The sequence below is a fragment of the Penicillium brevicompactum genome (genome assembly GCF_028827555.1).
Source record: "Penicillium brevicompactum strain IBT 35665 chromosome Unknown utg000003l_segment0_segment0, whole genome shotgun sequence".
In the NCBI taxonomy this organism is placed as follows: domain Eukaryota; kingdom Fungi; phylum Ascomycota; class Eurotiomycetes; order Eurotiales; family Aspergillaceae; genus Penicillium; species Penicillium brevicompactum.
This window is the reverse complement of record NW_026623206.1, coordinates 2,854,503-2,878,288: the sequence shown is the minus strand read 5'-3', so window position 1 is coordinate 2,878,288 and position 23,786 is coordinate 2,854,503. Positions and strand designations below refer to the sequence as shown.

The window sequence follows — 23,786 nt, the reverse complement described above, 5'->3', positions numbered from 1 at the left end:
GCATCTACTTTTTTTCCCTCAACATTTCCCCAAATGTCCGCCACGATGAGATCGACCGGGTTGGTCCGCGGAACTCCTGCTTTCCGGTCTGCACTTATGGGTAAGAGAACTTGGATACACCGACAACATCAATGGGGAGTCTCCGCTAACTTCTTTCCCCCTGTTCAGCCCGTAATCGCTCAAGTGCTTTGAGTCCGGCCTCCGTGGCAGCCCGCAACCTCCTCCGAAATGGCCGCGACCTTCCATCTCAGATCTCAGCACTTGCCATCTTGATGCCTCAGCGTGGCTACTCTACCGAGCAATCCACATCGAACTCTTCCCAAAACTACCCTCCCCCCGGGTTCAATGCCGAGCAAGCAAAGAAGCCAATTCCCCAAGATCAGACTGCGCAACCGCAACAAGCCGTTGCCAAGAACCAGATCGAGGCCAAGACCGAGGCCAGCAAGACACAATCTACCGGAGCCGTTTCGCAGAGCAATGCCGAGGAGCAGAAAATGGTTGAAAAGAAGAGCGCCAAAAAGTTGACCCTTGGACAGAAGGTCAAGAAGGAGTTGCAGCACTATTGGGATGGTACAAAGCTGCTCGCCACCGAAGTCAAAATTAGCTCCCGGTTAGCATTGAAGATGGCCGGTGGATATGAGCTGAGTCGCCGTGAGCACCGCCAGGTTAGTTTACCAAATATTACAGAGACGATGGGATGCCTGGGGCTTTACTAACTTTGCTGTGACTGCAGCTTCAACGCACAACCAAAGATCTAGGACGTCTGGTTCCATTCTCGATGTTCCTTATCGTTCCTTTCGCCGAGCTTCTGCTCCCCGTCGCCCTCAAGATCTTCCCCAACATGCTCCCCAGCACCTACGAAGGTCAGAAGGCCCGCGATGCGAAAGCCCTGAACCTGAGCTCGACCCGCAAAGAAGTTTCCGGCTTCTTGCGCAACACCCTACGTGAGACCGGTCTGCCTCTGACCGCTGCCACCGTTAAGAACGACGAGTTTGCGGACTTCTTCCGCAAGATCCGCACCACCGGTGAATCTCCCTCTACCGAAGATGTCATCAAGGTCTGCAAGATCTTCAAGGATGACTTGACTCTCGACAACCTTTCCCGACCCCAGCTTGTCGGTATCTGCCGCTACATGAACCTGAACACTTTCGGCACCGACGCCATGATCCGCTACACCATCCGTCACCGCATGCGCCAGATCAAGCGTGATGACCGCGCGATCTTCTACGAGGGCGTTGACTCCCTCTCCGTCCCCGAGCTTCAGATGGCCAGCGCCTCCCGTGGTATCCGCACACACGGCGTGTCTCCCGCGCGTCTGCGTGAGGATCTCGGCATGTGGCTCGAGCTCCGTTTGAAGCAGGGCGTTCCCTCCACCCTCCTCGTCCTGAGCAACGCCTACCTGTACACCCAGGGTGGCAAGGAGTCCGAGATGGCATCCCAGATTGATGCTCTGAAGTCCGTGCTTTCCAGCATTCCCGAGGAGCTGTTCCACGAGATCGAGCTCGAGGTGCACAACGCCGAGGGCGCTGCAACCAACAAGCAGCGTCTTGAGGTCATCAAGGAGCAGGAGGAGCTGATTGAGGAGGAGAACGAGCAGAACAGCGAGAATGAGGGCAAGGGTGTCGCCGCGCCTAAGGATACTGAGGACATTGATGAGAAAGAGGAATCCAAGCAGGATCCTGCCTCGAGCGAGTCCAAGCAGTCCGACGAGGCTAACGAGGCTGTTGCGGAAGGTGAGCGTGCCGCCGAGACACCCGAGTCAAAGGGCGGAAAGAAGAGCGAGAGCTCTTAAGTTGATATGAATATGTTGGCGATTTGATTTATTATTCCCACCTGGGTTACATGTGTTCTATAGATGGTTGCTTTTTTTGCTTTTCTGGTTACCCTTCACTTTCTTCCTACTGTGTTAATTCTCTCTATGTCGATAGACTATTCACTCCCCACCTCTATATTTATTATCTCCCCTTTCCCCAGGTTCTTGTTCATTCCTATCTGGCGGCTACATTCCCTCTGGTTGCCTCATATTTAGCTTTGTGGACCAGACATATCAAGTGGATAGTTAAAGAACACAAACAGTAAAATAAGAAACCCATGTTCAATGAGGAGTCACCTTGGAAGAAGAATTATCAACAATCTCCAACCTCCAGGGCTTGGAATCTCCCAAAATACCCAGACGTTTGTCGGTTACATCATTAGTCACTCAACTTACCTCGGCTACTTCTCCGGCCCAACCTTGGAACCCCAACTTTCTCCAGTATACTCCGGAGTAACTGTGAAAGCGATATAAAACACTCCGAGCCCAGTCATGCGGAGACACCTTCTCCGAACCGTTCGACACTTCAGCACCACCTTGCAGAAACAGAACCAGCACTCGGAGCCCAAACTGTTCAGCCTCAACGCTAGCCCGCCCCGAACCTCCGAAGTAATGGCGCCCCTAAATCACGCCTCCCAGGTATGTGTAATATGTGTAACTCGCCATCTGCACCTTCCCGACGAAACCGCGTGTTGCCAACGCAATCTTGAAATCTGCTGTGTCCATTTTGCCATGGATGCAGATTATCCCTACCATTTTCCCCTACCGATTTCTCTCCTGCCCCTAGTATCCCCTGCTTGAAGCCACGGGTTGTCTTAAATTTGCCATGTTTATCTTTTGTTTTGCTTTTTTTTTTTGAGGGGGGATGAAGATCGTTCCCCATCGAGTGAGAGAGAACGGGGCTATGAACCCATTTGAGTTTCAACTTCGAAGTCTTACATACAGTCTTTGATGGTGATACAATATGGAACATTCTTTTCGTTCCGGAAGACCTCTGAGACTGAGACCGAGACTCTCTCCCACGCTTTTCAACAAGCTCAAACTTTCGTCTTGAATGGTGCCGAGACATCCACCTTCTCTTTTGACCTTTTGACCTGTTGACCTTGTCTCCCCGTGGATGTCCATCCCTCGCAAATGGCGTTGAAACCCAACCCCCGATGTTTATTTATTCTTTTTTTCAGCCCCCAAATCACATCGCGTGGAAAATCAAGCAAATTTACGCAGTCTGTACGAACTAGGTAGATCACCCGTTGATTTCTTGATTTCTTTTTAGGAGGCAATCACCAGACTCCGAAATTACATCCCCCCGCCAACAGCATATGACTCGGTTCCGCTCAGCAGGCGAGCGGCAGTGCTCATACTTCTGTATGCGGATGCCAAGGGTGATCTCAGGGTGGTTGTTACGATACGGGCTAAGACACTAAGTTCGTGTAAGTCTTTTTACTTTGACGCGGTCCTGTTTCTAGCTACTGGACATGGGTATGTAGTAGTTTGGGGAGCTAACCCTGTCTAGACGCAGGAGATGCTGCTTTGCCTGGAGGTAAGATATTCAAACCCTATTACCGATGAGGCACTAGAATCAAGCACAACCCCCAACCCCAAAGGAATGAGGAAAAGCAAAAAAAGAGCCCCCAAGCCCTGGACTCTAGAATGAAGAATGAAGAATGAAGAATGAAAAAGCCAGAACAGAAATAACCCCGGCACCGAAATCAAAAAAAGAAAAGAAAATAAAAAACAAACTCAATATGATTAAAATCCAACACGCATCACATTGAACATGGACCACAATCTAACCACCACCCAGGCCGAGCCGACACCGAAGAAGAAACCGCCTTCGAAACCGCCCGCCGTGAAGCAAGCGAGGAGATCGGACTCCCCGATACGGACACGAATCTCCCACCCCCCTTCCGCGTGGAGCATCTCTGCGAGCTCCCGGCCAATCTTGCCAAAACGGAGCTGGTGGTGCGTCCCTGCGTCGCCCTCCTGCACGGTTATGATCCTCACTCCGGAGCTACTGCCGATCCTGAGAAGCTCATTCCAACCCTGGACGCTAGAGAGGTTGCGGCTGTTTTTACGGCGCCGTTATCGGGGTTTTTGAAGAGTCGGTTGGGGTCGGAGGAATGGTATCGGGGATCGTGGAGTTTGTGGCATAATGAGAATTGGAAGAGTAAGTTTTGTTCTATTGTTATTGTTTCTACGGAGTATACGGAGTACCTGCTTGGTTCTTGCTCTTTTTTATTTGGGTTTGGGAATTTGCTCTTTTTTTCTATTTCGGACTCTTCTCTTTCCTTTCCTATTCTAGGTCATCTTGTGGAGTACGGGGAGGGAAATACGGAGTATACACATGGGAGTGTGGCAGGTTCTTTGTTTCCCCGTTTCCCATTTTTTTTTTTTTTTATTTTCTTATTTCGTCAAGCCCCAAAGGTCCAGAACGGTGGAGACTGACAGCGCCACTAGTGCACCAGTTCTTTGTTCGCACGAATTCCCAGGTATATCGCATCTTTGGAATGACGGGACGAATCATTGTCGACGCGGCCCGGGTTGCCTATGCGCAGGAACCAGAGTTCGAGCATAATAGCCACTTTGGAGACGAGGAGATGATCGCCAAGCTTCGTCGGGTAGGTCGATTGAGTGCCGTTCGTAAATCGTCGGATCAATTGACCCGACAAACGATGGAGAAGGCAGCCAAACTTAGTTGATAATTGGGTTGGAATAGACAGAATAAAAGGTATTAACCACAATAAAGTGACTAGACAGAATAGACCGAATAGACATGTCCAGAGGTCGGACCAATAGTAGTCTCATATAAGCGGAGCAAGGGACGATCCGGCGTCCTACAGCCTGGTTCGTTTGCCAATCGACTAAAAGTCATGTTATTTTAATTATTTTAATTATATTCCTATTTCTATTCCTATTAATCCGTGCTTCGTAATTCTGCTCTGGTAATTCTATTAATTCTAATTCCTCGATTCCTTAGGGACAACTTCTTAGGCTCCTTAGGCTCTCCTAGGCTCTCCTTGCATGTCCGTGCCCTCTTGAACTTCCTTTATTACTTATTACTTCCTCTTCCCTCTTTGTTGTGCTTCTTTTTGTCTTACACTTTCTTTGTCATGTTGTCCTTCACATATAGCATGGCACCGCCAGTCCGCCCTTCACGTTCACTCGACGGACTCGAGCGAGTTGTGCCACCACACTCGCCCTTGCCCGACTTCCTCAACAAGCCCCTCCCTGCCAGACCCGAAGAACCAGAGTCTTCGGCAATGTGGAGTGACTCCAGCGATAGTGAAAGTACCGTCGACAGCATTATTCCCAGTGAACCCCGCAACTCTGCGGACAGTTACCCCATCTTCGTCTCCGGCTCCGACGATTTCGACTTGGCTGATCAGGCTCCATCCGCCGATCATCTTACTCTGCCCACTCCACTGCCTCCACTTGACAAGTGCACGGACGCGATAGATATCGTCATCGACAAATCAACTGAGCCCGACTCAATAGCCTCCTCCCTATCAGACCAGCCTGGCCGTCAGCATTGGACTCAGAATCGGACTGGCGCAAACCATTATTTCCGCGAAAAGAAGTGGGACTATTTTCCCGAATTGGCCCCCTCCTCATTAACCGGCCGCGTGAGCCCCAACATGAGTGCCCAAAAGCCCCGCAAGAAAGGTTCCGCCCTGGAAATCGCCAAGGGCAAGTACCGCTGGCATTCTCTCGATCGCGGTGGTCTCGGTGGGGTTCGCGACTCGATTAAGACCTATGTTCACCGAACGCTTTCCCGCGATGGGCCAGCGGAGCATAAGCCTAAGGACCCAGCGCGCCCTGCCACAGCCCCAATGGATCACCACCTCGGCGACGCCTCTAGCATACTTGGTCCGAAAGGCTGGGAGCCGCAGCCGCAGCAATCTCTAGCCATTGACACCGATGCCGCCATACGGGCAGTATCTGTAGCAACATCTCCAAATATCGATTACGATTACACGAAGAAGATGTTCCATCTCCAAACGCCAGTTTCTCCCACATTCTCCAATTACCAAACTTCCTCCCCGATCTCGTCGGCATCACCCACCACGCCTCGTCAAAAGCAGCTCGCCGTCCCATTGTCACCGTACCAGAAACATGGCCCGGCGATCTGGGAGTCGGCAAAAAAGCCCAAGCGAAATGTACAATCCCCCCGATCATCGCCTTGTTCTGAACCATCCGCCTCCTCCGCCCCCGAGCTATCATTTACCAAGACTGCATCCTCCTCTCCGCCACTCAAGCAACTCCAGCAAAACACCCGCGGGGTTTTCATGGGGGCGAAAAAGAAAATTGTGGAATCAAAGGAGGATCGCAGAAGAGAGCAGTTGAAGGCACAGATCAAGCTCGTCGGTCCTGTAAACCCTCACACCTATGCGCGATCTGATCCATGGGTTTGAAGCATTGGTCATCTATTTTTTGATTTCTTTTTCACATTGCGATTTTGCCTTTGAATTTGTTCATTTTGATTTTTCTCCTTGTTCTTCAGCACTGATTTCTACTCTCACGACCTCTCATGACACCATCATACCCTGTCTGTCGATTCAATTTAGCTTACTGGCTTACTTCATTTCTGCGTGGCTTTCTGCTCACTTTCCCCGGCTGCTTGTCTTCATACCTGACTTACAAAGTCCTCCAATCTCTCCTTATCATCACTTTTATTTCATTCTACCATTGTGAACTCGGTTGGGCGGGGCCTTTTCTTGTTAGCATAGACATGTGGTTGTCACCACGCGAGGACTTTTGATTTTACCGAAATTGAATCACTGGCCATGCATTAATCCTGCAATCTGAATATTCAATTCTTGTTCACCTACTTCGTATACTCCGTATCTCTGTTTTAGTCTTGCAAATAATGCTCCATAAACTCGGCCTTGCATAACCAATCAGCTCAATCACTTCCAACCAAGGCTTGACAATACCTTGCCCACCTGGGCAGGAGATGGAAGATCGTAATCTTAACCTTCAAACTTTGAAAGAAAGCCTGCAAGACAGACTAACTATATCATCCCATGGTATAGCAGCTGGAATGCAAGTTCCCTTACTTACATAGACATATGTGCAGCACAGACAACCACCAACGCTGATCGTCGCAAGTCAATTACCCCAGTCCAGTTTAATACATGACTGCCTCGTCTAATTTAAACCCCGCAGTTAGCAACGGTGGCGTTTGATCACTAGCATACACATACACATACATGCTTTGACTGCCTAGCTATGCACCAAGTCAACAAACCCTGCTGGGCCTGGATCCTTCTACCAAAAGCATGCATAATCAAGGACGACAGCAGCACCAAGAAATCTTGGAAAAACAACACCAACCTACCAAGCCATACTAATCCAAAGTCAATCCATGTGTAACCAATCCCTCGTGTCGACGCACAGCGCGAACTGGCGGTGTCGGAGCCCATATGAGCTGAGCTGTTCTGCCAGAAAGTCACACAATACTCCGTACATGAGACACCTGTCTAGCTTTGGGTACAAAAGAGGGACGAGGGACCAGGGACAAGGACCCCCCCGCATTCGAGACTGGGGGGGCAGACAGTTGTCACCGACATTTGGCACTTACACACATTTTGCTGTACCTGTGGGTCAATGCGCGTTGTGCGCCGCTAGTCAACTTTGATCGCGGCGATGGGTCATAATTCTACGAAGATCTAGATCGGATGCCTAATGCATCTGTTTGCAGAATGTCGTACATGAGACTCGGCTGGTGTTGCGTCATAGCCTTTTCGGCCGTTCGGTCTTGGGGCTTTTAGGTGGCTTCGGCGATCTTGACCGTCATTCTTTTGGGCGTCGGTGATTTCCGGCTTGAGGGGGTGGGTGGATATATTGCCCAGGTGGCTTTTGTTGTGATATCTTATTGATATATGTTGTTCTCCGCAGATTGCATTGGAAGGGTCCTTGTTCTCCATAACTAAGTCTGCGGAATATACTCCGTACAGAACCCCCGAGGTCGGGAAAACTCCGTATGGATGCTCATTTTCATTTTTTGAGACAGATATTTTCGGAACTCCCGAGGTCCCCTCGGCACATTATGCCATGTATCCGTGGACACATGGCAGCCTTTGGGCATTAAGACACTCGAGATTTCAACGTTGCAAGGCCTAACCTTGGAAGGTTGGATCAGGCTCATGTAATTAACAGCTGAGCACTACTTCTATTCCCGAGGTCAGAACGAGTCGGCTCCTACTCCACCGATAACATTGGAAGCCCTGGAGTTGATTACCTCGGTGTTTATCGGAGCAAGGGATACGTAGGTAATCACGCTACTCTTTGGTACGGAGTATCAAGGAATGGGCTCACCCACGAGCTCCCAGTGTCGTTGTCTATTTTCTTTTGGATTCTATACACTGATGGGGCTTTCAATGTTGACATCCACAGATACTACGAAGTACCGAGTAGATAGAAACCGCCGAGATAAGCTTTTAGACTTTTTTGTAACCATGGGTCAAATATCGATGACGCGCTCACTTTCCCTCCATCCATATTGTGGGGGAGCCGTCTAAGTACATCGCCATTGTATTGGTTTCCAGCACATGAGAAAATATGTTTAGTATGACGACGTCTGCGCAGGTGGCTATGATTGCTAATTTAAAGACGCTCATCGAACATCAACCTCCACACTTGCAACAATTTCAAAATCAATAACCACATTATATACTACCACCTCAGTTCCAACCCACAATGTCTGATCGTATGTGCAAGTTCAAGTCACCGAGATAGCCAGACACAGAAGCTTATAGTACTCGCAGAGCCCAAGCACCGCAAGGGAAGCTTTGGAGGCTTCATGGACCGCATCCTCCATCCTGGTACCCATGAAGAAAAGGAACACCTTGCCGAGAACGCGGGTGAACACGAGCCTCAGCACGAAGGTGAGGCAAAGAAGGAAGGTGAAATGGACAAGGTCAAGGACTATATTAAGAAGGATGAGGAGATGGAGGCAGAGGGCAGAACTTATGGAGACTTGATGTGAAAGCTAGGGGACTAATTTGAGACCCGGGTATTGAGATGATTCTGAAGGTTCCGAATAAATTGTAATGAAACGAAATGAAATGATAACAGTTGGATTATACCTGAGTACTTGCTCTGAATTCGGAAGATTGAGTTGAAGTCCGATATGAAGCCAACCCCGCAACTTGGGAAAATTACCCCGGATTTTGAGTGTCCACTTTGCCTGCACTTCAATCATGGCAGAGATCCACACAAATGTGTTGATTTGTTTGAAACGCTTCAAATTCAATGCTTCGTACACTACACAAAAATACCCCATTCAACGAGTACTCCCCTGGGAGCTTTACGTGCTCCACGCGACACCCATTGTTCGCGGAGTGGCTGAAGTGATAATAGGATGTCTAACAATCTGTTCCTCAATCGAAATAGCGAAAAGAACCAAACGAGCGCTTGACCCTTTTCACCTTTCTCGGTATACGAAGCTGGCCCACAATCCCCGCGCGGCTTGGCACTCGGCGCAGATATCAAGCCGTGCCCCTAGGCTTGGCTGACGGTGGCAGCGGGCGAAGGGACTGATGTCCTCTAAAGAATGGCTATGAATGGCTCGGTAGATATCATGCCCGTGCATAAGCTTCTTTTTCAAGCTCTTGGTTTCGCGAAGCTCCTCCCTAGAAATGCGGGGAAGCGCCGCTCCCTCGATGATGATTTGTTGAATGAGGGAGAAAAGCATGGACCGCGGCCATTTGTCCGCCCCTGGCACTGATTCGCCTGGACTGTACTCAGCGAGAGGCCGCTGAGAGGTTAATGAGAATGAGTGACGGCTTCCCCTACTGGGAAATCGATCGACAGGTATTGGGGTAGGTCAACCAAGTATAAAGATAGCGTCCCATCATCTCGCATTAGCCGAATGAGTTGACGAACTTACAATCACCATGAGAAATCATATGGCGGCCGGGTGGTTTTATTCACCCAGCCAAATCGTTCGATACTTTGCGACACGCGCCTCGAGTTTGAAACCACCGAAGGTAGATTCGCGCTGCTCGAAATAAGACCAGCATCAATAATGCTGATCAGATCCATCATTTAGAACCAGTTGAGGAACCCGATTGCGATTTTGCGCGAGCTGACATCGCACCAATGGCTCATGTTCACAGCTGGGTTTCTGGGATGGACGTGGGACTCGTTTGACTTTTTCACCGTGTCTTTGTGTATCACTGAGATTTCAGAGTCATTCGGTGTATCTTATTCTGATGTCTCTTGGGTAAGCTCTAATTCCCGAGGTCCCCGTGGGAGTGTCGGAGAACTGACGGATAGAAGGGAATGACTGTCACGCTCATGTTGCGCTCAGTTGGGGCGATTATTTTCGGAGTTCTGGCAGACCGCTATGGGCGCAAATGGCCAATGATCATCAATTTGTTCTTGTTCATCGTTCTTGAGCTCTGCTCTGGGTTCTGTCAGAATCTGCCTCAGTTTCTCGGTGTGCGGGCCCTATACGGGATTGCAATGGGAGGTAGGTGGCCAGTCCCTCGTCACTTGATCTCCTTTTTATTAACGATTTTCAGGCCTCTTTGGCCCGGCAGCCGCGACTGCTTTAGAGGACCTTCCATATGAAGCACGTGGACTTCTCTCCGGCTTGTTCGAGATGGGTTATGCCACTGGATATCTCCTTGCCGCGGCTTTCTACCGAGCCCTTGTCCCAACGACCAGCCATGGGTGGAGAAGTCTGTTCTGGTTCGGCGCAGGGCCACCATTGTTAATCATCATCTTCCGCTGGTACCTGCCGGAAACGAATCAATTCCAGGTCATGAAGGCAGAGCGTGAAGCACGGGCAAATGCAGGAAGTGGTGATACCGCCCGCGCGATGGGTCTGAAGGTGTTTCTGCGCGATGCAGGGCGAGCTCTGCGTGAGAATTGGGTCCTCTTCATCTATCTCATCGTTCTCATGACTGGATTCAACTCCTGCTCTCACGGCAGTCAGGATTTCTACCCCACGTTCTTGAAAGACCAAGTCGGAATGGACGCAACCCAAACCACTGTTGTGACTGTCGTGGGTCAAATCGGTGCCTTGATTGGCGGCTGTACGATCGGGTACATCAGTACTTTCTTTGGTCGCCGTTTGACCATGCTGGTCTCCTGTGTCTTTGGAGGCGCCATTATCCCCGCGTATATCCTTCCGCGGAACATGTCCCTTGCAGCTTGTGCTTTTTTTGAGCAATTCTTTGTCGGTGGTGTCTGGGGCCCCATGCCAATCCATCTTCTCGAGCTCTCACCGAATGCATTACGATCTCTCATGGTCGGACTCACCTACCAGCTTGGTAATCTTGGCTCTTCTGCCTCGGCCACGATCCAGTCAATCATTGGTGAGCGCTTCCCACTCCCACCGGGGCCAAGTGGCAAGGTACGGTTTGACTATGGCAAAGTCATCGCCATATTCATGGGCGCTGTGTGGGCTTTCATTTTGTTCTTCCTCTTTTGGGGACCCGAAATGTCCCAGGAAGAGCGAGACGAAGAGGCCGAGGCTGCTTTGCAACTGGAGAGCCTCCGCAAACAAGGAGTGAGTCTAGCAGAGATTGGGCAGCATCAAGTCAAGAAGGAAGCGAGCACTGAGAAGGAAGAAGAGCAAGCCCATGTCGAGCACGTGTAGATAGTGTAGATAGCAGATAGCCGATAGCGTCGATAAGGCCGATAGGTAAATGCCAAGACAACCGGCCCCGCGATTCACCGGGGGTCCCTTCGGGTATGTCCCTAATGTTCATCTCCTCCGAACTGACTCATTGCTTCCGTTAACTCCGTACTCGTCTTTCTGTACTTTACCTGTTGTTGGTGTTTGATCATGGCGCAAGAATCGCAAATTGCACCCCGCTACCTGAGCGGCGACAAGCCCGCGATCCGCAAATTCTTGGATAAGTTTGATGTACACAGAATACCTCGGCTTCTTCTAGCTTGCATTTGCTGACTGGGTCGTCTTTAGGTATTCCTATTTGACTGCGATGGTCTGTAACCCACGTTGCCTCGATCCGAGAATCACCTCTGCGATCCCCACGAGCAATCGTCGCATCGCAACAACAGCTGAGACAATGATCGTTTAGGAGTACTCTGGTCCGGTGATCACCTCTTCCCTGGGACCGTTGAGACATTGGAATTATTGCGCAAAAATGGTACGGCCCAGCAACTGGATGAATTTGCCAACAAAGCTTATAAGCCCGACAGGAAAGCAAGTGGTTTTCGTGACAAATAACAGCACCAAGTCGCGCGCCGACTACCGCAAGAAGCTTGAAGGATTGGGTATTCCCAGTACAGTGGTGAGTTGCTACCAATATGCAGAATATGTGCATACCGAATCAAAATAGCTCACAACCACACAGGAAGAGATCTTCTCCTCGTCGTACAGCGCGTCCATCTATATTTCCCGCATTTTACAGCTTCCCGAGAACAAGCGCAAGGTCTATGTGATTGGCGAGACCGGAATTGAGCAAGAGCTCGGCTCCGAGAACGTAAAGTTCATTGGTGGTACAGACCCTGCGTACCGCCGCGATATCACCCCAGAGGACTACAAGAGAATCGCTGCGGGTGATGAGTCCCTATTGGACCCCGAAGTTGGAGTGGTGCTCGTCGGCCTTGACTTCCACTTCAACTACCTTAAGATGGCGCTTGCGTACCATTACGTGAAGCGCGGTGCGGTGTTCCTCGCCACGAACATCGACTCCACTCTGCCAAACTCGGGAACTCTCTTCCCCGGTGCCGGCTCAATGAGCGCGCCTCTGATCATGATGCTTGGCCAGGAGCCTGTTGCTCTTGGAAAGCCCAGTCAAGCTATGATGGACTCCGTTGAGGGCAAGTTCAAGTTCGATCGTAGCCGCACGTGCATGGTCGGTGACCGTGTCAACACGGATATTCGATTTGGTCTTGAGGGCAAACTTGGTGGCACTCTAGGTGTGCTGACTGGTGTCTCGTCGAAAGAGGAGTTCGTGTCTGGAGAGATCAGGCCTCACGCTTATCTGGATAAGCTTTCCGACCTGCTCGACTCCGAGTAATTTATGTAGATATGTTTAACATATAGATTCTGGCTTATGCATATTCGAACGCTGCTTCAATCATAGAGAGCTTTGCTTTGTGCTGAATTGAAAGTGTCCAGTAAATCACCGCATGCCTAGGTCCCACGGGTACCACAACCTTAGCAAGAATGAGTCCAAAAAGTCTACACCACAAGGGTAGCAGTTCAGCGCCCGCAATTTCCAGTCTCAATCTCAATTGACCATGGCCGATGTGGAGATGTCAAAAACTTGATTCGTGTGCGCTCTCAAGTTGGAAAATTCATTGGGTCCCAAAAGTGTTGGCAAGTATAGCCAAGGGTCAATATCGTATTTAGATAGAGTGCAACGCCAAGGGGCCACCGTCATGAAATGAGGGTAGAATCTCTTCATTCCAATTGACAACTATCAAAAATAAGCAAGGGTTTTAACAAAGGCGGCATTTTTATCCGCCTTTCTTTGTCTAACAAACGCAAACCGTGGGAGGCACGCAATATTTCAGGCTCTTGTCACCTTCTGTAGATTATATGGCTTAGATCATATCACTGGAACTGCCACTAGATTTCCCCGAGAACCTTCGAAATCATAACTTGTCATATGTCATATTCATCATACATTCCGCCAGTTCAAGAGGTAATATTTTGAGCGGGATTCCCGGCCCGAACATTTTACTCGGGGAAGTGGCAAACTGTGTTATTCCAAGGTTCAATTCATGGCCGCATATCGTAAAATGCGGAAGAAAAATTCCTAAATCCGGGGACTCAACCATTCGGATGTCATCTATAGGCCTGTCTCGAGTCGGCCAAGATCTCGTATTACTTAACATCAGACAAAAGCATTCTCTCGGAAAGACCAAATGCAGACAATTTGGCAATCTAGAACTTGGATCTTCCTCGTAATTCCAGGATCAAACAAAAACCTGGTTAGAATCAAATGATCATGTCGATCTATGGACATCGTGGTTCAGCCAACTCCAAAATTAGACTGATCTATAGGATGTGAGCGAGCTTCGACTACCTTGTAGGAGAATTATACCTATAAAAGAGCTCAACCTCCCGGCCTTTCCAATTCTCAGATACAGCCAATCTTGAACTCAGATCAAAACATTCTCAGATTCTACGAGATATTTCTCAATCACACTATCAATAGTCAACCATCATGAAGTTTGACCTCCTCACCTCCTTCTTTCTCGCCTGCCTCACCACGGCTGCTCTTGCCGAGCCTAGCAGCTACCACGTGGACGAAGTGACTGTCCAGCTCGCAAATGACCAGTCGGGCGCCAATGCAAACGTCGATGTTCCAGCAGATGGCAAAAAGCGATCAATTGACTCTCTGTGGGGACACACTGCTGTTGCAAGGAAGGGTGTGGTGTACGCGTCAAGTGCACAGCTCACCAAGTTCCAGGAAGACACTCACTGTAAAATATTTGGAGAGCACCACCTCGATGCCAAGCTCAATTCTAGGCAGACTTGGGTTTCCTTGAAAGGTGGCGCGGTGGTGGCTTTGAAGGATGCTTACATCGTCTGTGATGATGATTAGATCCTCTACCAGCAGCTATGGTAAGTCTACAGCGTGTCCAATATTCACCGATTCCCTGCTAACGGTCTCGAAGGGGCGCCTGTGGGGTCCGGCACACATAGGGACACTCTTGCTTGGGCCTTGTGGAAAATATCAATATCGCAAACTGGATGGAAATAATGGGAAGACCGACGTAATTACTGAGAATTTGGGTCTGGTTTGGATGTTGACCTTAAAAGGAAATACCGTGTCATATATTTTCTCGAAGTGAATAGGTATGTTCATGCTTATTGGAGATGTTGTTAGCATCATAAAAAAGAATGGGCACATTACACCGAAGTAGCTGTGAATGATCCTTGCAGCAATAAACATTCAACCAAAAAACAAGCAAGTAGCAGGTCACAAGCATTACTGCCGCGCTCACGCGCGGCCATAAGACAATCATAGTTGGTCCTAAACAGGAGTAGTGATGTATTGACTTGATTTGAGAGGTTCCTATCTTTAATCCTTCTATCCAAACCAGAGTTGATCAAAATTTACCAAATGCTATAACTTACATTTATTAACTATATGATGATACTATTGTGTAAATCATATCTAGATATCAAATTTGACTATCTTTTTGGTTCTTATTTTAGCTGTCTTTTTAGCTACCATTCCAAATATTTACTACCTATTCTATTGGCATTATTACTTCCTTTCTTTATTTAGTAGACCTTAGAATCAATTGGTAACAGGAGAAAGCTATTGTCACGTAGTTATGACCGGGATTGGTCCGCCAAAGAAAGACTTGGCTAAGCCGTGAACCGAGGATTAGGAGTTGGAGATCCAGCAGCCTCACCTAGGCACGTTCAAAATCCAAATATCTACCTACCAGGTGCCACGCGCAACTGAGTTAAAGATGCACTTGAAACAAACCCTAGAGAACTATTCAAACTAATCAGCCTCACAGATACCTCCAAGCTGTTAACTAGAGTCATGGATGTTTTTCACAAACATACCTAAGCCGCGGCTGCCACTTCAAAATACATCTTCACCAGTTGGAAAAGAGCAAAACATTACTACTGATAGATGCAGCAAACGCTGCAAGACATAAGTATTCAGACCGTAAAGGCAAAAGCGGACGGGAAAAAGAAGAGAAAAGTAAGAGAGCAAAAGTAAGAGATCAGTCCTGTTATCCATATTGCTCGGCTATCTTATATGCCTTTATACCTCTTATAGAGCTAACATCTTTTCGAAAGATCCATCTCTCGAAAGTATCAACCCTTGGTACATGGTTACAATTTAAATCATTCTTTGCCCTGTGGACAGCACTGGATTTTCTTAATTTCATATTTTAGAAACACGCTCGAAAAGGTTGTTTACCATTAGGGCTTTGACGTCTCCGTAGATCCTGCAGCCTCCTTCGATGTCCCCGTAGAGTCAGTGGCCTCCTTCAAAGTCTCAGCTTCAAATGTATCTTCTTTCAGGCAACGACATAACTCCTTCACCCAAGCGCTTGCTCTTGGGACATCCATTGTAAAATCCAAAAGCATTCGCTTTCCAGTCTGCCAGAAAGAATTACTTCAAGCTCAGAAAGAGTGAAGATTCCACACTGCGGGAGGTGTACCACGAGAACTTCTTCAAGAGCAGCCCTCGCTCGCAGGTCTCGCTCAGTTCTGCCACCAAAAGACTCTATCCTGGCGATAACAACATCGGTCATCGGTGTCTCTAATTCGGTTGTATTTGCTTTGGCACTATCGAATTTCGTGAAGATGCAATCCAGTTCCTTTGTATGTTTGTTGTATGGAAGGTCTGCTGCAGCTGCTGACGCCATAATAATCGCGATGCTCTCTTTCCAGTCCAAAGGAGCCGGTACCTCACATTGGTCCAGGACCATCAACTTATTTAAAGAGCATTCCCCATGGAATTCCTTTTTCAAGGGCTCTCAACCCCAGAAGAAATGTTAGATTCGGTTCTAACTCAGGCGCGGCATCCTTGGGCAGCTTGAAAGCAGAGCTAAGCCGGAGCTCATCATTGATGATGAGAGACGCTAGAAGAGCAGTAGAGCTTCTTGAAACGCCTAGTAAGCAGTGAACAAGTGTTATCCCGTTACTTCTTTTTTGCCTCAGCGTCAAATACGGAAATGTCGTAAAACCATGGACCAAGTCGCTCAGTAAGAGTATCCTTTACTGGGATTTGCATATAGATAAACTCATCTGGGAAAGTATTGTTATACTTATAGGGCGTATTGAGTATATGAGTGATCCCATGCTGTTGCAGCTCCGAGAGGCTGGATACAAACTCATAGCCACTAATGTGCAAGTGATCTGTAACTTTAGACATGGTAGTCTTCGATGGCAGTACGGCGTGATTATAAGCTGAATCTAAAATCTCCGTGGTTTGTCTAAGGATTGAGTTGAACTGGTCAAGATCCCCGATGGGCAGGTGGGCAGGTAGTGACGTGTCGGAAATCACAAGACACAGTATATCAACAAAAGAGCACAGTAGACATATATGATATTATATTAAAAGAGAGACGAGGAGAAGAAAGAGAGAGAGAGAGAAGCTCTCACTATCTACACCTGCGGGGAGCCTGACAAACCAGGCAAATACCAAACACAGCGTCGACAATGAATCAAATCTATACCTGGGCACTTCCATGCACTTACCAAGGAGGATGTGCACCTTCTCTAGTCTCGCGGTTAAGCCAAGTGACACAGGCAAATCCGATATAGTAAGCAAAGACCATGCGATAAAATCAGCACCCAAGATGATCCATCGTCCTAACTTTTACGGAGTAATATTGGAATACTAGGAGGTATTCCAAAAACGATTAACTTAAAGCCTACTTATTGCGTGTCGCGTTTAGCAAAATTTTCAACCTCTAGGTATTGTATGATACTGTTTCTCTTAGTATATTTGCTAATGCCCCATTATCAAAATGTCAACCCAACCTTTCGATTGCTTAGAAGCCCTGGAGGGTTGCATTGCATGGTGCCCAGGTGCCACACCAATGAGCAAACATCTTCAATAACTCAGCCTCATCCCAAAATACAAGCAAATTTAAGTGATTAAAGCCAACCATGAGGGAAAGATTTCGAACAACTCAAACCTTCTTTCGAGAAATTGGACTTGGTGTCTTTCCCTGGCAGATTTGAAAGCGTTATATCCTCCAAGGACCAGTAGCAATACAAGCTCAAATTATAAACGTATACAACTCCAATTCACCAGTCGTACATTAAACAGGTAAGCTATCATCTTTCTTGAGATGCCCGTAGACATTTCTTTACAAACCACAGACTGATATTCATTGAGACTACTGCTCAAATGACCTCCTATCCACCCATGCTTGAGCCAGGCAGAATACATCTTCATGATGAATACCGCATATTCAAGATGCGTGACGGTTGGACCAAAGCTCCCGTTAGGATCGACTCTCTTTGGCCTGATACATGGCGCCTTCTGATACCCCAAGGTGAGACGTAGTCAAGAGGCAACTTTCTGAAGGCCGTAAGGGGACGCAGCCCCGGGGCTGGTCGAAGGCCTAGCAGATGTTAGAAAAGTTATTGTTGAAGTCCGTGGAGAATTAGATATAGAGTACTCTCTTTTTCTCCCTCTTTTCCTCTCTCTCCGTCTGTCTGTGTACAGTACATTTCGAAACTGGTGTCGCCACTTGTACTTTCTAATTTTTTATCAAAGCCTAACTGCCAAGACTGACTAGGGGTCTCCTCTGCCAGCTCAGCCTGTATTGTTTCTTAGGCATAATACCCACAACATAGGGCGGGGGTGCATCCCCTTGTAATATTAACGCGACTGATACCTCGATACCCCGCTTTGAGAGCCGCCCAAAAGTCAAGATTCTAGCTAAAGCTATGGCCTAGAAATTACCATGAGCAATGTCCTCTTCAAACCACTCTGGGCTGGCCGTGAACCCATAATCGGCCTCGAATTCGCTTATTTTCATCGCCATCAGCATGTCCTCGGGTTGAAATCCTCCTGGTGGCTGGCCCAAAACCCTGACAGGGGCCGAGTACCAACACAGGCGACAGCGATCCTCCTCAAGATCCCTCGAGGAGAGTATTTGGGGCATAGGTAGCGGGGGTACCTTTAATGTACACGGCTCGCACATGCGGCAATACCTACAGTATCGTCCATATCGACATCTCTCTCGACATACAGCGCAGAGGAATTCCTCATGGCCATCCACCTTGAGAGGTTGACCTGGTTGATACATCATGTTGGAGCAGCCGCAATCGAGGCAAAATCGACGGTCATTCTCGATGTGGCCTTTTCCGCGCTTGGCTTTCAGTTGCTTATCGGCAAATGCATTTCCGGGTCGAAGTTTCAAACATATTCTGCAGGAAAAGAGGTCATCATATCTGGAATAATTAGTACCTGGAAGATAGGTTGATCGGCATAGCAAGACTTTGCCCTGTTGGGAAGCACTTGCGTTGGCCATAGTTCCATAACAAGTAGAAGCGATAGTTTCTCTTCCCCTGTCGAAGGCGGCTTTGTAGGAACAATATTCCTGAAAATTCGGCTTGTGTGTAAAAGTGCAACAGATGAAGGGTAATCAAGAAATTTTATGATATGTAACTTAAGCTCAGTCGGCAAATCTAGTAGCGTAGTAGTAGAGATACTCATGGCGATTAGCTCTCTATTTGTTGATTTGATAGAATCGAAGATGGGGCAAATTAGGAAGAAGTTATGTAGCGGAGCAAAAAAGGCTCTTGGGTAGGTTATGTTTCCCCCCCTGTCGAGAAAATAGTGACGTGGATGGTTTTTCGAGGGCCTTGAAGTGTCCCGCATATAGACGATACGAGCGAGCATACTCCGTACAGTACAAAACAAGCCATTCTTTACCTCATTCCGAACTGGGCTTCCCGATTTCTCTTCCATTGGCTGCCATTTTGGGCACTTCTTGCCTCTGCGTGGCTGAATCGACCTGTGCTCTTGGGAGCATGTAAACGTTCCCCTCTTCACTCACTACCCCTCTGGTATAATAATATCTGTAAAAGGCAACACGATCTCTGCTGGCTTGGATTTCGGGGAATTTCTAAGGATGTACTAGTGTAGCTTGGGAATCAGAATCCGAGCAGTACTCCGTATACATGGTAAGCTAAGACTGCCACTTGATCACACAGCAGAATCCAGATTATAAGATAACAAGAACGGACGGGGAAAAGAAGAGAGAGAGATAGGGAGAGGGAAATCTAGCCAGGCTTGTCATCTATGCCACCTGACCATCCTACGCCCCAGCAGGTTGTCAAAGTGATCCAGAGGAGAGGTGATGAAAACCCCAAATAGAATGAATACAACAAATAGAAGGGTATCATTTTGATTCCATTTTGACAAAAACTAATGCTATAAATTGCATCCAACGCCTCGAAAATGTGGGCCATCCCAACCCTAAACGCCGTCTATTCATTCGACATAGTCTTCGGGGTTGGAAGCAAGCCCTAGACCTCTGTGTGATTTCGTGGAGTCCGTTCAGTTTCCACGGAGGATACCAGCGATCCGTAGCGTCAGATCTAGCATGGAAAGATGCTCGTCAGATCCATCAACAAGCCGCTTGTCCATCTCAGAGAAGAGCATGACGATCTTGTTCTTCTGAATATCAGGTATAGTCTCGCTGAAAACGACGTTTTGGTAGAGCTGGATCTTGTCAGTATATAGGTATAAAAAAGTAGAAATCGAGAATACAAACCTGTCCAAGAACCTGCGTGGCACTCCAACCATCCGCCACAAGATCCGTAATAACCTTCGACACAGCCTCATATGCCGAAGCCCCGCTGGTAGGCTGCATAGCCTTAACAAGCGAGTCGATAATACTATCCGGCACAACACCAGCAATCTCTTCGATACTCTTAATAGTAATGAGACGGCTAGATCCCGCATCAGTCATCTCGGCATCATCATCAGCATCCTTGCTCGGAGCATTCGCAGCGCCAACAAGACGCGCCGCACTCTGCAAGTAAGTGATTGCACGACGCAAATCACCCTCACCGCACCGAATAAGTGTATCAACAACACCATCCTCAAGCTCCAAGCCTTCCTGCTCGGCAATATTAGCCACGCGCGAGCCCGCAGCGCTATTATCCAGCATCTTGAAGCGGAACTTGCTGCATCGACTTGCGAGTGGCTCGATAATGCGTGTGACATAGTTGCAGACAAGACAGAAACGGGTAATTCGACTGTATGTCTCCATTGTGCGACGCAGCGCGGACTGCGCGTCTTGTGTCATGCTGTCTGCCTCGTCGAGGATGATGATCTTGAATGGTGGGCATGGGTACTGGGCGCGGTAGGCAGCATCTAATCCTGTTGGCTGTGAGAGCTGGGCACGAGCGAAGTTCTTTACTTTGTCGCGGACGATGCCGATGCCTCGCTCGTCGGAGGCGTTCAGTTCTAGGATGCGGGAGCGATAGAGGGCGGGGCCGAAGAGGGACTTGGCGAGGGCGAGGATGGTGGAGGTTTTACCTGTTCCCGGGGGTCCGTAGAACAGCATATGGGGAAGCTTGAGGTGGATTAATACGTTGATTCATATGTCTGGGGTTGGGTGGCTCACGTTTGAAGCTTGAAGGGTGCGCTGGAGGACTTTGGTGGTGTGTTCTTGCGCGGCAACATCGTCGAGAGACTTAGGTCGGCTGTGAAACATCAGGATATTGTCCAATATGCAATTGATCCGGTATTGACGTACTATTTTTCAACCCATGGCTGGAGTCGAGTTGAGTCTTCCTTGTTTTCGCCGGCCTTGGACTTGGAGCTGCTGGATGCCGCGACAGCTGCGGCACGGGCTTTGTTATTGAAGAATGAGGCAGCCATGATCCCGAGAGAGCTCTAATCAAGTAGGGTGTGTGATATCTCAGAGCTAGTTTGCGATGCGGTGAAGTTCTTCGCTCCGACGCCCTCCACAAGACGCGTCTCCACGTGACACGCGCAGCACTTAAACACATTGGCCAATCAGAGCAAAGCGTTCTACTCCAGTTTACTGTCGAGTCAATTCTGCAGTGGAAATGGAATGCATTCATGATTGCATCAGGTATCATTATTTTATGTATCGCACGCTATAGCTCATCTCGTACTTGCTCTTCAACTTCAGCCTCAAACATCCGCTTTTTCGGGTTTCGAGGGAGTTCTTCCTGCCGCGCTCGTTCTTCTGGTGTGATATCGTCGATATCCACGCCCTTGTAATTTTCCTCCTCTACCATTTGTCCAATCTTATCAATAACACGGTCACTATCGATTGGTGCGGAGGGCTCGTGGTCCCAAGCAGTGCTCCCTGGGGTCACGGTCCCAGTCACAACCGCCGTGGCCGTGTCTTGGATGGCCGAAGTGAGCCCGCTGGAAAGCGACCCTGAAACAGACTGGACAGCCGTGCTGGAAAGACCAACCGCGCCAGTCGTCGCAAACAGAACTCGGGCGACCAGTTTCAGAGGCTGCCATACCAACCACCAAAGTGGCCCGTAGAACACCCGCCTGAAGAGAAGCCAGCTAATAGTCGCGATCAAGATATAAAATGCAGTTTCCAGATACCAAGTATCGGACTTTTGAGAGCGAAGAAGGGAATTAGCAAGACTGCGTGATGAAGAGAGAAGTGTGTCGAGGCCACTATAAGACTCGGATAGTGATGAGATTGCGGCCGTCGATTGATCTGCAAAGGGCTATAAGTGCATGTTCCAATAAAATGCGAGAATGAAAAGCACCCACCAAGGGTTTCTTGAGCAAATTGACTGCGAGATAGCTCCGATTGCATCAGTTGATGAGTTCGGCGCAAAGCCGATGTAACATCATTAGAGGCATTCAGAACAAGGTCGTCATGAGTAAGCTTCTCCGAAGGTTGTTTCTGCTCAGAAGTACTGGATCTGGACAGCAGAATATCTTTCTCCTTCCGCTTGGCCAGCTCCGCATTACGCTTGGCTTGTAGTTGAGCGTTTCGGAAGTCAGTTCGGGTCCTGAGATTACCCAAGTTAGCAAGTTTTGCAAAGTGAACTTGGAGGAGATTGACCGCGATTGTCTATATGCAAGCTCAGAAGCATAGGGTTACCAACCTCTTAAGATCCTCAGCTAAACGCCCCGCCATTGCGACAATTCGCTCCTTTTCAGCCTCTCTTTCCCCATGCACAGCAGAAACCTTTTTCCTTGTATCATTTCCAATCCCCAAGGCCTCGAGTTCCACTCGCAATAGCTCCAACTCTTGTTCGGCATCTTTCAGTCGGGAGTGTATTTCGGCGCCGAGCTCTAAGCGCGCTTCGTCGCCCTGTCCAATAGAGGCTGTAAAATCATGCAGGCGGGTCACTAGGGGCCGGATATCTGCCTGGGCGGCTGAGAGCTCTTTCAGGCGGCCTTGGAGGGCTGTCGTGGGGGACATGTTGCGATAAGTGCTGGTGGTGATATCGCGTGTCCGAGAACAGAACCAGCTAAGCCAGCGTGATCTGAATTTTGTCAGAGGTAGCTGGATCTTATCTCTGACTATTGGGAGTAAAGAGTTGTCTCACAGAAGTGAAGTTGTCCAGCGGAGTTGCCATGTTGACGGGCGTCATTCGACCAATTGATGTTTGCATCTTAGACAAACATATCCCATCCTCCTCATCCGCAACTCGCATCGGAGGTTCTAGTTCGAATAGAACCTCGAATTGATCGCGCGCAATTCTCTGCTGGTCCCATTACGTTTATCCTCGCCTCTCTCCAACTCATCTCCGTCGCAATCACCCCCGAGACCCCGTCTGCCACTGCAACAGGATCCACAGCCGAAATACACCACCTTTAAAAAACTTCCCGCGGATCCTCAATCCAGGTACGCAACAGAACTCCGAGTTGAGGCACCGGCTCCTCCCATATTTCAAAGTAACCAACACGTCTTCCAGTCAATTTCCAATTATTTGACTCGACCGTCAAATCCCACCGCAAACATGACCATCCCCGTCTCCACAATAGCCTCTTTCCGAACGGCCTACAACCCCTTCTCGCGCGCCGCAAGGCCCTGCCGTCTCTTCCTTAGCATGCTCCGGACCCCCGATACCATTCCCACCAGCAGCCCAACCCACATTGATATCCAGGTGAAGCAACTGCCGCGCACCTCGACCGAGTCGCCTACCATGACTGTTGGATTCAAGGGCGGCAAGGAACTCACGCTGGACGTTGGAAAGCGCGGACTTAAGATTGGCGATATTATTGAAGAGGTTTCTCGCGTGGGCAGAGCTTTGCAGCGTGAGGCTAGTTTGAAGAACTAGTGGGTGGAAATGCTGTTGTGTTTTTCGAGCTGTGCATTCGTGTATTATATTATATCTATATCTCATTGTATCTGATGATTTGGCGCTGTTGGGCATATGTTCGAACTATTTTGCATGGTACTTGGGGTAACATGCTGGGGTGACTTGTAGGATGTAGGTATATGGCACTATCCGTACCTACTCCAACCAACTTTGACTGATGCGGGCAATCCTAGCGAACTATACATTTTACACCAGGAACAATCC

The 23,786-nt window shown here is 48.7% G+C and overlaps 9 protein-coding genes across 9 annotated transcripts; 8 read left to right on the top strand and 1 right to left on the bottom strand.

Moving 5' to 3' along the window:
• Positions 1-33: 33 nt before the first annotated feature.
• On the top strand, positions 34-1,792 carry N7506_004983 (MRS7 family protein; the record flags this gene model as incomplete). The annotated part of the gene is made up of 3 exons (XM_056954277.1): positions 34-100; positions 169-665; positions 734-1,792. The coding sequence occupies 3 exons, from the start codon at positions 34-36 to the stop codon at positions 1,790-1,792; spliced, it is 1,623 nt and encodes a 540-aa protein (XP_056813166.1).
• A 513-nt stretch (positions 1,793-2,305) lies between these two features.
• Positions 2,306-4,512, top strand: N7506_004982 (NUDIX hydrolase; the record flags this gene model as incomplete). The annotated part of the gene is made up of 5 exons (XM_056954276.1): positions 2,306-2,452; positions 3,087-3,243; positions 3,327-3,353; positions 3,618-3,980; positions 4,271-4,512. 5 exons carry the CDS (start codon positions 2,306-2,308, stop codon positions 4,510-4,512), a joined length of 936 nt encoding a protein of 311 aa, XP_056813165.1.
• Positions 4,513-4,944: 432 nt separating this feature from the next.
• N7506_004981 (uncharacterized protein) lies at positions 4,945-6,225 on the top strand (the record flags this gene model as incomplete). The annotated part of the gene is made up of 1 exon (XM_056954275.1): positions 4,945-6,225. The coding sequence occupies one exon, from the start codon at positions 4,945-4,947 to the stop codon at positions 6,223-6,225; it is 1,281 nt and encodes a 426-aa protein (XP_056813164.1).
• Positions 6,226-8,512: 2,287 nt separating this feature from the next.
• On the top strand, positions 8,513-8,801 carry N7506_004980 (uncharacterized protein; the record flags this gene model as incomplete). The annotated part of the gene is made up of 2 exons (XM_056954274.1): positions 8,513-8,522; positions 8,572-8,801. The coding sequence occupies 2 exons, from the start codon at positions 8,513-8,515 to the stop codon at positions 8,799-8,801; spliced, it is 240 nt and encodes a 79-aa protein (XP_056813163.1).
• Positions 8,802-9,711: 910 nt separating this feature from the next.
• On the top strand, positions 9,712-11,423 carry N7506_004979 (sugar transporter family protein; the record flags this gene model as incomplete). Its single annotated transcript, XM_056954273.1, has 4 exons — positions 9,712-9,804; positions 9,867-10,040; positions 10,094-10,289; positions 10,342-11,423. 4 exons carry the CDS (start codon positions 9,712-9,714, stop codon positions 11,421-11,423), a joined length of 1,545 nt encoding a protein of 514 aa, XP_056813162.1.
• Positions 11,424-11,612: 189 nt separating this feature from the next.
• Positions 11,613-12,813, top strand: N7506_004978 (uncharacterized protein; the record flags this gene model as incomplete). The annotated part of the gene is made up of 5 exons (XM_056954272.1): positions 11,613-11,693; positions 11,751-11,772; positions 11,869-11,937; positions 11,990-12,081; positions 12,145-12,813. 5 exons carry the CDS (start codon positions 11,613-11,615, stop codon positions 12,811-12,813), a joined length of 933 nt encoding a protein of 310 aa, XP_056813161.1.
• Positions 12,814-13,968: 1,155 nt separating this feature from the next.
• Positions 13,969-14,349, top strand: N7506_004977 (uncharacterized protein; the record flags this gene model as incomplete). Its single annotated transcript, XM_056954271.1, has 1 exon — positions 13,969-14,349. One exon carries the CDS (start codon positions 13,969-13,971, stop codon positions 14,347-14,349), a length of 381 nt encoding a protein of 126 aa, XP_056813160.1.
• Positions 14,350-19,800: 5,451 nt separating this feature from the next.
• N7506_004976 (Sec20) lies at positions 19,801-22,678 on the bottom strand (the record flags this gene model as incomplete). Its single annotated transcript, XM_056954270.1, has 7 exons — positions 19,801-19,965; positions 20,018-20,824; positions 20,876-20,954; positions 21,008-21,147; positions 21,393-21,961; positions 22,018-22,262; positions 22,359-22,678. 7 exons carry the CDS (start codon positions 22,676-22,678, stop codon positions 19,801-19,803), a joined length of 2,325 nt encoding a protein of 774 aa, XP_056813159.1.
• A 541-nt stretch (positions 22,679-23,219) lies between these two features.
• On the top strand, positions 23,220-23,540 carry N7506_004975 (mitochondrial 54S ribosomal mL53 domain-containing protein; the record flags this gene model as incomplete). The annotated part of the gene is made up of 1 exon (XM_056954269.1): positions 23,220-23,540. The coding sequence occupies one exon, from the start codon at positions 23,220-23,222 to the stop codon at positions 23,538-23,540; it is 321 nt and encodes a 106-aa protein (XP_056813158.1).
• Between the last annotated feature and the right edge of the window lie 246 nt (positions 23,541-23,786).